This window comes from Hydra vulgaris, chromosome 12 (genome assembly GCF_038396675.1).
Source record: "Hydra vulgaris chromosome 12, alternate assembly HydraT2T_AEP".
Lineage (NCBI taxonomy): Eukaryota > Metazoa > Cnidaria > Hydrozoa > Anthoathecata > Hydridae > Hydra > Hydra vulgaris.
The window spans coordinates 85,222,887-85,239,642 of NC_088931.1; the positions used below are offsets into that span (position 1 = coordinate 85,222,887).

At 28.2% G+C, this 16,756-nt stretch overlaps 1 protein-coding gene across 3 annotated transcripts in view; it reads right to left on the minus strand.

Annotated features, from left to right (window-relative positions):
- Positions 1-2,268: 2,268 nt before the first annotated feature.
- LOC100213867 (N-alpha-acetyltransferase 15, NatA auxiliary subunit) overlaps positions 2,269-16,756 on the minus strand; it is a 46,254-nt gene continuing 31,766 nt past the window's right edge. For all 3 annotated transcript variants that reach the window (XM_065814790.1, XM_065814792.1, XM_065814791.1), the window contains exons 13-22: positions 11,968-12,120; positions 11,600-11,878; positions 11,440-11,503; positions 9,202-9,288; positions 9,064-9,128; positions 8,867-8,975; positions 8,681-8,779; positions 8,419-8,565; positions 2,809-2,903; positions 2,269-2,674 (exon numbers count right to left, since the gene is read on the minus strand). In XM_065814790.1, the coding sequence (XP_065670862.1) occupies positions 2,528-2,674; positions 2,809-2,903; positions 8,419-8,565; positions 8,681-8,779; positions 8,867-8,975; positions 9,064-9,128; positions 9,202-9,288; positions 11,440-11,503; positions 11,600-11,878; positions 11,968-12,120 (1,245 nt within the window). In that variant the 3' untranslated portion in view covers positions 2,269-2,527. The remainder of the gene's footprint in view (positions 2,675-2,808; positions 2,904-8,418; positions 8,566-8,680; positions 8,780-8,866; positions 8,976-9,063; positions 9,129-9,201; positions 9,289-11,439; positions 11,504-11,599; positions 11,879-11,967; positions 12,121-16,756) is intronic.

Below are 16,756 nucleotides of genomic sequence, written 5' to 3' on the forward strand. Positions count from 1 at the left end.
TTCAAAACGTTCAAGCGACTTAATAAACTCAAGCAATCACTTAACCACAAATTCGCTCAACAATTTTACAATTTATTTTTTTAACGCGAGAAGTCTTGCCAACAAACTTGACGATTGTTTTTTATACAATAGTCAAACAAACCTGCCTTAATTTGTGTTTGTGAAATTTTTTTCAATGATAAACTCCCGAACTCCATGGTCTATTCAAAAATTTGTTCCATTTATCGTAAGGATAAAGCATAAACAGGATAAACCTGCAAAGCAGCATTATATAACTCGTTATAATTCAGTATAGTTACCAATTTTGAACATTTTGTTTTACAAAATAATTTAATTAGTTCAATCCTGCTATAATCCCAAAAATCCCGGGATTTTGTGTTTAGAATCCCGGGATTTTCGGGACCCAAAAACGTCCGGGATCCCGGGATTGCAATCCCTACTTACAACACAGTTTTGGTTAAAACTATGTATGCTTTGATTCCTAACATGTTGGTTACCTCGAAATACTCTTTTCTTAATATATTTAGTAGATCTTGGCATTTTTGTGAAGAACTTACAATTTTTACTTCTATTTAAAATATAACTTTAAATGTCTGTACTACTGTTGTCACTTTATATATCACTTTACAGTAAATGCACATCGCGATAGGCTTTTAAAATATAGCCAAAGTTATCAAAAACCCATGTAAGAATAAACATTTTTTTATTTTAGCATCTCAAGAATCAATAAATACATATTTTTGTTATGTATTTATTGATTCTTGAGATGCTAATTTTAAAATACTCTTTGAAAAACGTTTGCTATGGGCGTTGTTAGGTAAATAAAATATATCTATCCTATTGAAGAGATCAATTAAACCTACTATTTAACTAAAAAAAGTGCTTTAACTATGTTCTACAATGACTGAAATTAAAAAAATCATTAAAAAAAAACACCCAAAAAAATGTAAAAAGTACGTTTTGAATTGGGGTGGACCACCTTAAGCTGCTACATTGAATTTTGCAATCCATGTTTACATGGATGATCTTTCTAAACTCAATTTTTACGTACTTTTGTAAACATTTTTACAATTTTCCTGACGTTTTTGTTATAACCAATAATTTGGTACCTAATTTTAACTCCAGATGTTTCATTAATTAACGATGAATCATTTGAATCTCGAATATAATATCTCTTCAAAAATATACATTTTTTAAGTTTAATCGTACAAAATATGTACGATCAAACATATAAAAAATGTATACATAGTATAATATTGCAAATAAGCAATGTTTTTAGTTTGCATTTCCAATAAAATAGAAAGAGAGAGAATAAAAAGAAAACATTGCAAAGAGGATAAACAAATACAAAACCAAGCAGCTACAATTCCAAAGCCTATATTTAAATTTTATGATGTCTAAATTTCTCAATTACAAATTAAGCTGAAACTTTTTGTACTTTTACTTTTTTAAGATAATCCCGAAATCCCGGGAAATTTCGGGACGAACAATTTGTACGGAATCCCGGGATTGCCATCCTTAATATTAACGTTAAATTAAACTTACTTCAAATTGATATTCAGATCTATGTATGATTTTTGATGAGTATCAAATTTTCTATCATAACTAATTAAAGAAGCAGCAGGAGAGACTGCAGTTAAGGTCAACCCTAACCAGTTAGTTGGAACTTTGTCTAACAAAATATTGGCTAACTAAACCTGCAGATAGAACTTTGGCTTATTGGTAGTTTGCTTGTTTTACTCTAGATTTCAGTTAATTTTAGTTTATTTAGTTTGTCATGATACAGATAGTCTAATTAAGTTATAACGTCAATTTTGGCAAAAATGCCAAAACCTTGTCAAAGCAACGCGACGGGCTGTTGTTATACTATATAGTTGTTTAAAATATAGTCTAAATTATTATATTACACTTTGTTTGTTGTTTTTGATATCAAACTTCTTTTTTTTAAATAAGACCAAAATTTCTCGACAATCCGTCGTAATATGTAAAAATATGCTACAAACCGTCATTTAGATTCAGTCATCAACTTTTTAATATTGACACAAGAACTTTTTTTCATAAACGTGTTTAATTGAAATACTTGATTCAATAATAATTTGATTTATCATATAAAGACAACCAAGCGTAACTGATTTCAAATGATGCTTAAACTTGAAGTAAAGATCGTTAAATAAAGCTAATTTATTAATGGACGAAAATATCTGTTTTTAAAACATAATCAATTTGGATAATTTTTTTGATAAATTCTTTATAAATAAAAAGAATATAGAAATTTATGGGAATTATCTAAAATATTGTGATGACTGTATGACAACAATAAGGTAGGAAAAAGGTTTTAAAAAAAGTAAGAATCTATATAACAAACAAGTTTCTTTGTTAGATGGTGACGTTATTTCACGAGACAAAGACGATTTTGTCAATTTGAGGGAAACGCTCTTCATGAGATTATTATTTCCGACTTGAAAGCATTTATTCAGGTATTACGATTATTTGCACGAACTGAAAACAGATGTTCGCTAACCTGTGCTTAACCTTGGCTATCGTCATTTTCGACTATGTTATCTGGCTTAAATAAATCAGCAAGTGGAAAAACCTGGTGACAAGCCAATTTGTAGTTCCTTGCTTCAGTTAACAACCCTTTACTAATCAACTTTTCATACACTTCAACGCAAACCTAAATTTAAAAAAACAAACAAACATTTTTTTTACCAAAAAATAACAAATAGAAAATGCGGAAAACAAAATTTTTGCACACACACAAAAAATAACCTATTAAATAAAATCAAAAAAAAAAAGCAAACAAGATACCTGCAAACTCAAATCGACACGTGTGATTAAATCGGTAATTAGTTTAATAGCTTCGTTTTTGCTAGATGGGTCCAAGTACAATTTGCTCCAACCAACTAAAAGATGTAATTAAAATTTGCTTAAAATCTAAGACATTTTCTTATAATCAAATATTCAAGCATCACGTGTTTATGTCATGTGTTACGTGTTTATTGTTGTTTTTAGTTTTAAAGTATTCAATTTTATACAATTTTTCGGAATATAAATCAAAAAAATAAATGTTATAAATAAGTATATAATTTAAAAGAAATTTAAGGGAAGGGTTGGAAAAGATCCAAAATTAACAGACAAAACTTGTCATCAATTTAGGAGGATCAATACTAAAACCAATTATGTTTTAATTTTATTAAACGTGTAGGACACAAACCTATTTCTACAATGAATGAACCTTTTTCGTGAACTTGAACTTTTTTTTTAAACATTATGCAATAAAGGCTCTGAAGTTTAGTTAGATAAAAAAATTAATATTTGCAATATTATGGTATTTAAGGAGATGAATATTATGGCATTTATGGCAAGAAAAGGTAAAAATATTGTTATAATCATAGCATTATGATAGCCACGACCAGCTACGAACTGATATTGCTTAACTGTTAAAAAAAAATTAACCACTGGCTTTAATTTTCTAATCCAATACAAATCACGCTCGGCGTGAGTAGCGAGCTATATCTCGAGCCCACGTTCTCCTAAATTGGTTCACAAGAACAGCTTAAATCTTTCGTAAAAGTATCTTTCTTTTTTCCTCTAAACTTAGATATTAATTTGAAAAATTTTAAATCCTGGTGCAAACTACATTATATAATAAAGATTAACTTCGAGTTTCAAGAGTGGCTTGTTTTACTTACAGAATGTTATTCACTGTGAACCAAAGAGACCGCAGGTTTATATCGTGGCGCTCAAACCAAATCCTTATTACGTAAGAATTTTATCCATAATGTTTCAAAAATTTTTTTTTCTGAAATCAAAACGCGTTGCTATTATACAATTTTAGATAAATCTATATTATAACATTGCAATGAAACTTAATAATTTTTTGCCGAGTATCAAAAAAGTTAACTTATAAAACTGAATAAAAAAATCTTTTTATTACTAGAAACCACTTTTTTTATCACTTTTTATCACAGAAACCAATTAATACTTTTTTCTTAAAAAGGAGGTTTATTATTTATTTTATAACATTTATTTCTATATTGCATCCAGAATTATACATTTTCGATAATAATAAAAATTTTAATTTTTATTATTATCAAAAATTTTGATAACAAAAATTTAATAAAAAATAAATAAATTTAAAGTCATAACTTTTAATTTGAGTAATTCTAATGTAATTGTTTGATATGATTAAAGTTTATTTTACCCTCTATACTAAACTAATATATTTCCGGATTAGAAATATTTCTGTACGGTAGTTAAAATGTTTTTTAATTGCGAAAAGTTCTACCGTTTAAGATTTTATCTATTAGAACTTTTAGAACTTTTTTAGTTAAATATGAATTCTACTAGTTGTTACTGCTGGGAAAAGTATGGCGAAAGATCTAAATTCTTAAAAAATTTTTAGAGGAACAAATTCAGCTGTTTATATTTCCAGGATATTCGACGAACAACGAATGCTATCCATCAGTTGTTTGTCCTGGGTGCAGAAGAAATCTTTATAGACTTAAAAAGAGAGATTCACCTCGTGGTGATTGGGGAGCTAAAGTATATTTAATGATTCTGCAAGTCCTAATTTTTATTAATTCTTACTTACTTTTGTTTACTACGAAAATTCCTATAATTAGCTTGAGTGGAAAACTCTTCTGAGGAGTTCTTCCAAAGCCAGTGTCACTCTTCAAGATGAGACAATTAAGTTGTCTAAATCTGAATCAAGTTCTTTTTGTTATACATATCTTGCACCTAGTTATTCTCATAACTGTAAACCCACCAATGCAGCCACTAATATCACTTCATTAGCATTCCTCCTAGGTTCTCTTCAAGCTGAGAGAAAAAAAGTTTTTTGTGACTGTACATAAATATATAGTTCTCTATAAATATTAAATTTTAATGGAAATTATATCTAAGTTGCTTATGGATTCATAAAAAGTAAAATGGCTGCAGAAAAATTGATTGATGGATCTATTTTTGGTTTATCTAAAGGGGGAAATCTTCTCAAAGTTATAATCGGCACAACAGAAAAAAAAAGAAAAAAGAAATTTTTCCAGAAGTTTTCCCTTAAATTTGTTAAGCAATTTCAGGTTGTACTAGAGCTGTCAAATAGAAAAACAAAAGAGATGGTTGCTTAAGGTGTCCCATTCTCTTATTTTTATTTCTGAGACTTTTTTATATGAGATGCATTATCATTCAAAAACAGTTATTGTAAAATTTTGGAACAATCAAACAATATTTAGGGGTAGCACAGTTACCTAATTTGGGTGAATTGTAGTAAATGCGGCTATTTTTCAACATTTAAAAGATTTTACTGTCAGTTTTTAAAGATTCATTTAAAACCTATTACTATGTTATTTTTCACTAAGTAACGTATTATAGATAAAAAAAACTGGGCTAAAAGAAAAATATTTAGTGGTCGCACAGGACTGAAATAATATGCTACTAATGTACAAAATTGCTTAAAACAATGGTAAAAAATAAAATGTGTCACTTAAGTTTTCCTTTTTTCTGATGAGAGACCCGTTCGCAATGGTTCTTAATGATGTGAAGTGTAAACTGTAGCTGCTTTGGATATTTGATGTTGTTTTTGAAATCAGCTTGACTCCTTGTTCAGCGCAGTCATTTACCACTTCTAAAAACTCAATTACTTTCTTAACAAAGTTAAGTCCTTATTATAGTCCGTAGTATAGTCCTTCATCTTTGTTCAATGTTCAATAGGTAGTTGCAACCAATACACTTAATTTGGTTTCATTTTAAGTAAATCAAACAGTAGAAATCTGGCCCAAACAGCAACACAAAATTTTTTCCAGTATTTTATCCAGTTTGATTTGTGGAAATATTGGTTTTCCAAGCTTAAGTTGTTTGTTTCTTTAAATGTTAAATATTTTCAAATCTGCGGCAGATTGTTTGATCACTGTAATTGAATCATCAAACAAGTTGAAGACAACTAACTGTTGAGTTAAATACTAAAGATGCCTGTAACACAACTGAAGGGCGGCATATGCTGTTGTACTGTTAAATTCGCGATACCACTGCATGTCAGTGATGTACTGGCGATCGACATTTGGTGCAATGATGGAAATTTTACTTTGCAAAAAAGTCTTTTCCTTGGAACAGTGCAATAAAACTTGCCATTCTCTTAAGCTTATGGTCTTGGTCGAGCCAAGAAATTTGTTGGTCCAACATTACGTACTTAAAGAAGTATAGGTCATTGTGCATGAATCTTGCACAATGATAAGCACAGGTTTTCTTTATCCAAAAAATTCTTTTATCTTGTAATTCTCCGCTAAGATGAACAATTACCACTTTAATAAGTTCCCTATAACCCTCTTTTGGAAGCATTTTTTTTTTTGTTAGACAACTGCTGGCCCATTTCAAGACAAGTTTTGTTAGACGATGGATCGGGTCATCTCTGTCTGCAAAAAATTCAAACTTGAATTTTCTGCAGTCGGAGAAAACTTAGTCGCAGTTATCCATTTTAAGTAGCAACTTGATTGGCTCATTATGGTTTCCAATAACTGCCTCCCAGACGTGTTTAATGTGCAACTCATAAATGTGGTGCAGACAAGCAGCCTAAAAATTACACGACCGATCTCCTTCTCAATTAAAGCACATCCTGCCTTCCAGCCAGCATTACTAGTTATTGTATTGAAGCAAAAAGCAATCAAATTATTATGCAGCTTCCATGATTTAAAATGGTTAAATTGATCTTTCTGGGCTACATCAGTAGCATTTGGGATTGTAGGAATCCCAAAAACTTTAGGATTTGATTCTTCAGTTAAACCATCCCATCTGCTTGCAAGAATGGCAAAATGTTCCTCTTTTATCCCTTTAAAAAATTAAGAAAAAGAAAAGTTTTTTTAAGATTATTATACTCATATGAAAGCAATATCTGAAAAATTTTTATCGTTAAGTGATGAAACAAGTTTACCATTGCAGTTACTGCATGGATAAAGTGGACGGTTGCATTTATATTTATTTTTTAATTTATGAAATTGACTTTCTCGTTTTTTCTTTTGTTGACGATGAACATTTGATTTTGAAATAGCAAACTGTTCAAGGAGAGCACCAACAACTTTAACTATTTTTGCTCTAATGTCTATTGTTTCTCTAACGCTGAGGTGTAAGTAATCAGAAACTTTAGTAAATGAATAAGTCAGTGTCTTTCGATTCTGAGAAATAAGAGCTGGCAATCTTTTTTTTGGTAGTGTTGAGTAAAATTTATCATCTTTTAAGCTTTTTTTGTTTTTATCATCTTTGTCAATAACTTTCTCAACTTCTTCACTCGTAACAACATTTCATCTTCTTTTAGATAAAGTATCATGCGCTATAACTTAATTGGAATTCTTGTTCTCCCACAAATACTTATAAGCTCAATTAAAATTGTGTTAAAAACATCACAGGTTAATGACTATTCTTTTAAACTGATATTGTCATCTTCTCGGAGGTGAAGATATTCTTAAAAGAGCAATTTTTTGAAGTTTTGAATCAACAACTTTTTTTGAAACCAAATCCATTAAATTTGTCTTGATGATCTTTTTTTATGTGTTAAGTTTTCCCCATTCTAGACTTTTCCATTTTTGAACTAATACATGTGAAAATTTGAAACTAAAGTAATTCAATACGACTGCTAGCCGTTTTAAATTGCATGCTAACTTAAAAATTAATAAACTCTATAATAAAACTATACTGTATCATCAACATGTTGTCCATAATTCTTTAACTAACCAATAGAAAAGTTAATTTTCTAACTTAAGACCCTAGTTTGCCAACATAAAAGAATGTAAAGTATAGGGAAGTCGAGGGTATAATGTCTTTTTATGTACTCACATTATACACTGTCCCTGAGTAAGGCAGACTTTCAGGCAAACCATTTTTTGAGTCTGCAAAAAACAGGGTTTAGCAATGCTGTGGATAATGGGTCAAAGCCCCCTCTCTCCACTCAAAAAGAGACCTGTCATTAGGGCCCCAAAATCTTGAATTTTTTTTGCAAGGTATTGCTAAAAAACAGCTCCTTACTTTAGCAAAAGGACTCATAAATTTGCTAGGCCCACCTCAATTGGGAGTGTGGAGTAGCCTAGCCCTGGCTCTGAGTTTTAGGCTTTGTTTTACACATTACTCATATTTTATCATAAGACTCATATTTTACAGACTTACTAAAGAGGGGTGCCTAAAAAAAACATCCGCCCAAATTAAAGTTTTTTTTACTTGATTCATCATTAAAACAAATTTAAAAAAATAAAAAGTAAATTATGATATGTCTGCGATTTGATCTTTAGTCACCGACGAGGAATCGAGCGCATTAACCTTCTTGTTATACCTACATACACGTCCTTAAAATTTCAAAGTTTTTGGCACACATACTATACAAACAACCCTTTATACCCTTAAGCATAAATAATTTCAATAGCAAAATTCAAATTATACCAGCTATCCTTGTCTTGAGAGAATTAGGATTAGAAAGTAAGTATTCATCATTAAATTTAAATGGATCTTGCTCCCTAACAATAAGAGGTAATTCACGGTCAATGACCAATTTTACAATAGCATTATATGATCCTGCTTCTTCTCGAACTAAAGAAAAGGTTCTGAAAAATAATTAATGAATTTAAAAACAAGCATCAAAAATAAAAAAAACTATCAAAAATAAAAACTATTATTAAACAGCTTAACTGATGAACCAGGTTACCTTTAGCTAAAAATTCAACTAAACAACAGTGCAGCTGAGAATTGGTAGGGTCACAATGATATGCTCGTTTTACTGATTGAAGCATTAACAATGGTTTATCTAAAAGATTAAAAATATTTTAACATTAAAAAAATTCTTTTTAGTCTCATAAAACTTTTAAACAAAATGTTTAAAAAAATAAAATACTTGTTCTTGAGTAAATCTCATAAGCCATAAGATGGGTTTCAATTTTCTGTTTGGAAAGTAACTGTAATGGACGAAGAAACTTGACTGCTTCTTCTAAAGGATTTTTGCACTAAAAAAAAAAAAAAAAATTAAAATAGGTAAAGGGTTTCTTTTGCACTTCAAAAAGCATTTTGTTAATTTTTAAATTTCTATTTAACCTTAACTAATACTAAAGGATCTGGTTTTCCATCATCATTCTTTTTCGTCTCAACCTCTTTATGATCTATTAAGAAAAAATAAAAATTTAAATTTAAAATTAATATTGAGTTAACTCAACTTCAAAATCATTATGATACCTTTTTTCTCTTCTTCAATTTGCTGTTTCTTTTGAGCTCTTCGTTGTTTACTTCTTAATTTTTTAAATTCTTTATCTGACATGCTTCCTAAGAAAAAAATTAGTGAAATTTTTTTATTTCATTAAAACTAATCCACGAACTAACCTATAATACCTAAAATTAGTGCATTATTAAACACTGACTAATTTCTTTACTTTAATATAATTAAAATCGTAAAATAAAAATAAAAACACTCCTCTAATGCTGAAAAATGTTCTATATTAACACTTCTATGTGTTGTCATTTATTATAATAAATACCTTTTCTTTTTAACACTTTTTTTATAAGTAATTTTTACAAATCGTATAATAGGTTTTTTTTTCTCTCAGTTTTTGATTTAGTAAGTATAAAAAACCAATCGCAACATGACTACAAAAATTTGATTAAATGCATTTCTTAAAACATTTCATATATATGATAAAAAAATTTATGTAGACTCACTCAATAATGAAGAAAGATATTGTATTTAAATTGCTAAAGAATTACAGATAAAAATAATGTAAAAGAATAAAAAAATTAAATAAAAATGAGATTTTGACATTTTAGCGCTATTTTTATTATAAATTTTATTATTTTATTTTTTGTGAATGAAAAAACAAAATTTTTTGTTTGTTTTATATAGTTTTATAATATATAAAACAAAAATATTAAATATTTTATTTATATTAAAGTTTGAATATTTTATAATTGTAACTTAAGTACAACTTTTTTCACTTCAAATTTCAAATCCTCTTCAAGATAGAGGGTGACTTAAAACTTTAGATAGAGGATGATTGACTTTAGACTTCATAGAAAAACAATTAAAACCCTGTACTAACAATTTGATCTTGATTAACAATGAATGGTATAATGACTGAACTACTAATATAGGAATTTGTGAAAATGCTTGCCCGGGTACCTGTAAAACGGAGTCAGGGCAATAACATCCGTCTTTGCCATGTATAATAACATCCGTGAAACAACATCCAAAATTTCATCGATGTATAATAACATCCAAGAAATAACATCCCAAATTTCATTGATGTATAATAACATCCGTGCAACTACATCTGTAGATTATTCGAATGTAACTACATCCAAATTTTTTTTTTTAATAATGCATTATTTTAACCAGATGTAGTTACACATCTGATTTTTTTCTGATGTAACCACATTTGGAAAAACATTTATTTAATAATACATTATTTTAACTGGATGTAGTTACACATCTGATTTTTTCCGGATGTAACTACATCCGGCCAGGGTTAGGGTTAACCCTAACCCCTAACCCTGATGGTAAACATACTATACCGTATACTGTAAACAGCGATCCCTAAGCTATATGTGGGAGAAAAATAACTAAATAATGCAATATTTTAAATAGATGTAATTACACATTACAGATTAATCGGATGTAACTACATCCGGATTTTTTTAAATAATGCAATATTTTAACCAAATGTAGTTACACATCTGATTTTTTTCTGATGTAACTACATACGGGAAAAAAGTAATTTAAAAATGCATTATTTTAACCAGATGTAGTTACACATCTGATTTTTTTCGGATGTAACTAAGTCTGGAAATTTATTTCATTTTATTTTTTATTTTTAATAATGGATTATTTTAGGGGCAGATGTAGTTACACATCGAGAAAAAATCCCGGATGTAGTTACATCTTTCTAAAGATGTTATTATGCATCAATGAAATTTGGGATGTTATTTCTCGGATGTTAATTCAGTAAAGAAAAAAAGCGGATGTTCTTACACAAAAATGCGCGGATGTTATTTCACTACTCCGCTCATGCGCGGATGTTATTTCACTACTCAGATGCCCGCCAACAGCCTTTTAAATTTAATATCGATGTGTACAATTATAAAAATATTGAAATTTTAATCTTAGTGAGCAAAACCAAAAATTTAAAACATCACAAAGTAAAAACTTCTGTTAATTGTATTGTGGAAGAAAAATAAAAATCCTTAGACCAACAAAACACTCTGTTTTTTGTTATTCACCTCCTCAAGGCTAAGAGGGCTACTACAACCAAAGAGGCTACTTTATTATGGTTACAAACCTCTTAAGCTGCTGCATGGAGAAACAGATTGAGTCGGGTACTACAACATAGTGGGGATTAAACTCAGAAATACTTGCTTATGAAACAAGCACTCTACCACTACACCACTACACCACTACCGCAAGTTAATTGTTATTATTTTTACCTTTGCTATTTTCTGCACCACCTTCTTCACTTGAATATGGTTTATCATAAAGTTCAATATAGCACTAAAAATCCATTGTATTTATTAAAAACTTTGATCATTATCATAATCATGATCATCATGATCACCAGCACCACCATCAATTAAACAATGAACATACCTTAATAGCAATTCTAGCAGCATCAAAGTAAAATGAATGATTCCTTATAACATCTTCAAGCTTGAGAAGTTTTATATAAGCACATAAAGTGACCTTACGCATACAATAAGTGTGAAAGTCAAATTGATCTTCAACTATCTCATTAAAGTTTTTTTCTATTTGATGACACTTCCGAAGGGCCTCTCCAATTTCTTCTCGACGGTAATGTGCTGCTGCACATTCATTTCCAAACCACATACATTGCATGGAGTCAAGGTCATCATCTGGTGAGCTGCCTTCCTAATTCATGAAAAATACAAGTCATAGTCTGTCTTAACATTTTATTTGAATGAAAATACCATTCACCTTGAAAATAAAATAATATTCACCTTGGTAAACATTCCACAAGTTTCAATAGCCTTTTGAATTTCATTTGCTCTCAACAAATATTTGGCACATTTAGAATTGACATATCTATCAGCAGTATCTAAGCTTCTACCTTCATCCATCCAATTCGCTGCTTCCTGGTAAGCCCCTGCATGCTAAATATATAAAGTTTAAAAAAATTTATATATATATATATATATATATATATATATATATATATATATATATATATATATATATATATATATACATATAAAATAAAAACAGCATATCCAATACAAACAAAATTGTATTATAAAACTCCCACTTTACAGTAAAAAAAGGTAAAGTTCATAAACCTTAGATTAATCTTAATTAATTTTCTTAGGGGTAGTATCAAGACTGAATATTTTCACAATAAAAGTACTTGATAAATATACATTATATATATAAGCCTTAATAGGAATGGCAAGCAATTGCCTGAGCCCGCATCTACACCCATGTAATTCAGTTTACATGGGCGAAATAAAGCCAATGCAAAATACAATTATTTTTTTGAAAACAAAAAATAAATTTAATTTTTGTTAAATTTAATATTTTTTAGATTGAGTCATATTTTACTAACAAAACAAAAATAGCAAAAAACATTTAACACATTTAAAAATAAAATATCAACCAGCATAAAAATTTCATCAAAAACCATAATAATAATAATATATATATATAAACTATAGAGCTTTAATAGTTTTTAAGAAGCTATTAAAATTATATTAATAACAGGTTTTCAGAGAACTATTGAAAAAACCTGCGAAAATGCTTTTTAAAAAAAGTTTAAGGCCATAACTTGCGCCAAGCAACTAGCTTGCCAGTTTTAATCTAAAAATGCAAAAATTAGTTTTTGCATTTTTAATTTAAACTTTTGCATTTGCAAATCTTTTATGTTTTACAAAGCATAATGTAAATGATGCATTTCACTGCAGTTTTATTATTGATCTTTTCGTTGGTGTTATTTTTGGTGAACTTTACTATCAAATTTAGTTTATTGACAGTGTTTTTCCTTATATTCCCTTAATAAAAAAATGTTAACAACTTATTTTAATGTATAATATGTTATTTATTATTATGTAAAGTTTTTTTAAACTTTCCTAACTTAAGATAAAAATATAAGATAAAAAATATAAGATAACTTAAGATAAATAGCAGTAAAAATGTAAACAAAAAGTATAAATTAAAAAAAATTTGTAACGAACATATTGAAAAAAATTGTAACTAACATATTGAAAAATCTAAACTGGAGAATAACTGGCATCAATTACAAGCTTTTTAAATTAATAACCTTGCTTGTAAAAGACAACACTTTTTTCACATTACAAAAAATCATATTTGTCAATCAACTTAAATTGTTTATTTATTGTGCATGCTATGTTTTTTATCTGTACAGCGTAACACTTCTGAGCCTGATATAGCTCGTTTTTTTTTACTGAGATTTTTTAAACCTTTGGGAGTTTTAGAACCAATTGGAAATTAGCTGTGCCATCAGGCTGGCTAACACCCTGATATATATATATATATATATATATATATATATATATATATATATATATATATATATATATATATATATATATATATATATATATATATATATATATACACATACATACATATACATATATACACACACACACATATATACAATGTATATATAAATTATATAAATGCACCATTAGCTACAAACTAATAACATACTGAAACTGGGAGCTGCAGGGACTTTAGACATCATTTAAGGGCTTCGGGTTGGCCAGCTATTATTTAGAGAAAAAAGGACTTTTATCAAAATAATTTTTTTTTTCTTCAATTAATCTTTATTTTGTCTTCTTTTTTTGAAAAATTGAAATGCACATTTAAGTGAACAAAAAATATTAGGGAATTGTGTCCAATAGATATATTGTGTGTCCCAATATAGATACATAGTGTGTCTATATATATATATACATTGTGTCTACACACACACACACGCACGCACGCACGCACGCACGCACGCACGCACACACACACACACTGTGACTAAGGGTTTGGGGTTGGCCAGGTATTATTTATAGAAAAAAAAGACTTTCATTACAGCAAAATAAAAATAGTTTTTTTAAATTATTTTTATTGAAAAACATTTTAAATGTCTTTATAAAAAAATACTGAATGTTTTTATCCTATTCTTTGAAAAATAAAAACATTCAAAATATTTTTATCTTTTTACTGTAAAATATGCATGGAGTGTTGCTACATCGACTATCTTATAGCCTGCTGCTACAAGGGAGTGATGCTACATTGACTATATTATAGCCTGCTGCTACAAGGAAGTGCCACTATATTGGTAACAAATAGGTAAACATACAAATAGATAAACATGCAAGGAGTGCTACTACATAAACTGAGGGTTTGGTTAGGGCATACAGTCTATCAAATAAAAAAAAAAAACTTTTTTTGGTCTTTAATACGATTTAAAACAAGTTTTTTTTTAACTATTTGATAGACTGCCTGCCCAAACCAAATCCTCAGTTTATGTAGCAGCACTCCTTGCATGTTTACCTTTTTTCCAGTCAATGTAGCAGCACTTCTCACATATTTTACCTATTTTTCAGTTGATGTATGTAAACAGAAAAAAAATAAAAATAGTCTTTTATTTGTGCTTTTGTGGTTTTTTAAAAAACAATCAAATTTAATTACTTTCTTCAATTAAATTTAACGGCTTTGACATTATCTGTATGTAATTTTGTCTGGTTATATGTCAAAGAGTAGTTAAGAGCCGTTTTTTACCACAAGCAGTAAGTTTAAGACTAACTATAGGAATGAATATATATATATATATATATATATATATATATATATATATATATATATATATATATATATATATTATATATTATATATTATATATTATATATATATATATATATATATATATATATATATATATATATATATATATATATATATATATATATATATATATATATATAGAGAGAGAGAGAGAGAGAGAGAGAGAGAGAGAAAAAAGTAGCCAAGCAAAATAACAATATTCAAAAAATGAACGAATTTTTTTTTAAAAGAAAAAGTTTCTTATATTAAAGAGTACTAGAGGCCTTTCAGTATTTACCATTATTAGTACTATTGCAAATGTCATTATAATAATTTTGATATATGTAAAAAGTTATATAATAAAAATATTTATTTGCAGTGTTGTAACTATGAGTTAAAATTGATATGTTATTGTAAAAGGAAGTATTAGTTTTGAAGATGTTATATTTTTTTTTAATGAAAATCATAGGTCAACAAATTTTTTCATTTTTTAGTTTGATAAAAACAAAGAGCTGAAAGAATGGCTCCATAGTTTTTTGTGTGTATTTTCATGCAATCATATACATGATTGTCGAATCTATCTTTTGAATTGCCAGTTCAGTAACTGGAAATATGTCCATTTGTGCGGTTTCTTAAATTGTTTTTCCAGTAAATAGTCAAACTTACTGAATTATTATCTAAAATACTTATCAAAACATGATAAGCATTTTAGAGGATAAAAATATTTTTGCTATTACATGTAACTTTTAACTTCTTGTAAATATAACCGGCAGATTCTACATAGACTGTTTTTGCATTCGAATAGTCCCATTTGTTGGATAGATGGTAAAGAGTCAAATTTTGAGCACATTATTTGTCTCAGTAAGTTTGGTGGTTGTTTGTAGGCAACTACTGGTTGAATACATGAAAAAACTTTTTTTTATTTTTTCATTACCAGATAAACTAAGTAAAAGGTTAGCTTCTGTTTAATTTGGTTAGCTGTTTAAATTGCTATAGAAAGTAGTCACCAAAGGAAAAACTTCTTTCAGTTGTTTTATTGGCGCTGTTCCTTGTAACTTTGCATTATGAAATGCTTTTGCTCTTAATCAGGGCATTATGAAATGCTTTTGCTATTTAATCAACATTATATTAAGTATTTAATAATAAGTTAAAAAATATCTTATTTCTGGTGTTGTCAAACACAATAAAAAAACAAAAACAATATAAAATATATATATATATATATATATATATATATATATATATATATATATATATATATATATTATATTTCAGCAAAGCTTAAAAATCAATTTCAAAACTTTTAAAAGTGTTTTTAACAGGAATGTAGAGTCACAAAAAGGACTCCGGATTCGAAAGTCACAAAAAGATTACTTTATCCTAGTTTTTGGTATTCAGGAGCTCTGAAAATATAAATAAGTTTATGGACTACTAATAGGAAAAAAATTTAGACTTTTAGGTTAGAGGAACAATCATTTTTTGAACATGGAGTCCTTAGGTATAATTGCGGCAAGGACTCCGGGACTCCAGGACTTAAAAACAATAAGTTTCAAGTCATTAAATCTCATGAATTTTTTTCTTATAGCAGATCAAGTCAACAAACATGTTTAGAGCTTCTGGACACTACAGACTTGGAAAAAGTAGAGATATAAAGCTGGAGTTTTTTTTGGGACTCTGCATCCCTGGTTTTTAATACGCAAACTAACATTAAACTTCACTTTAAGGAAAATGAGAAAATTAAAAAAAAGCACGTTTTTGAAGAAAGCAATAATGTTTAAGCATGGTTTCTTTTAAAGTAATTGCAAATGCATTTATTAAGTAAAATTTTGCATGCATTTGTAATTGCAGGCAAAAACCATGCTAAACCATAATTTTTTTTTACAATAGCATACTTATTTATTTTACTTAAACATCCCTCAGAATAAGGAAAAATGCGGTCAGCAAAAAAATTTAACA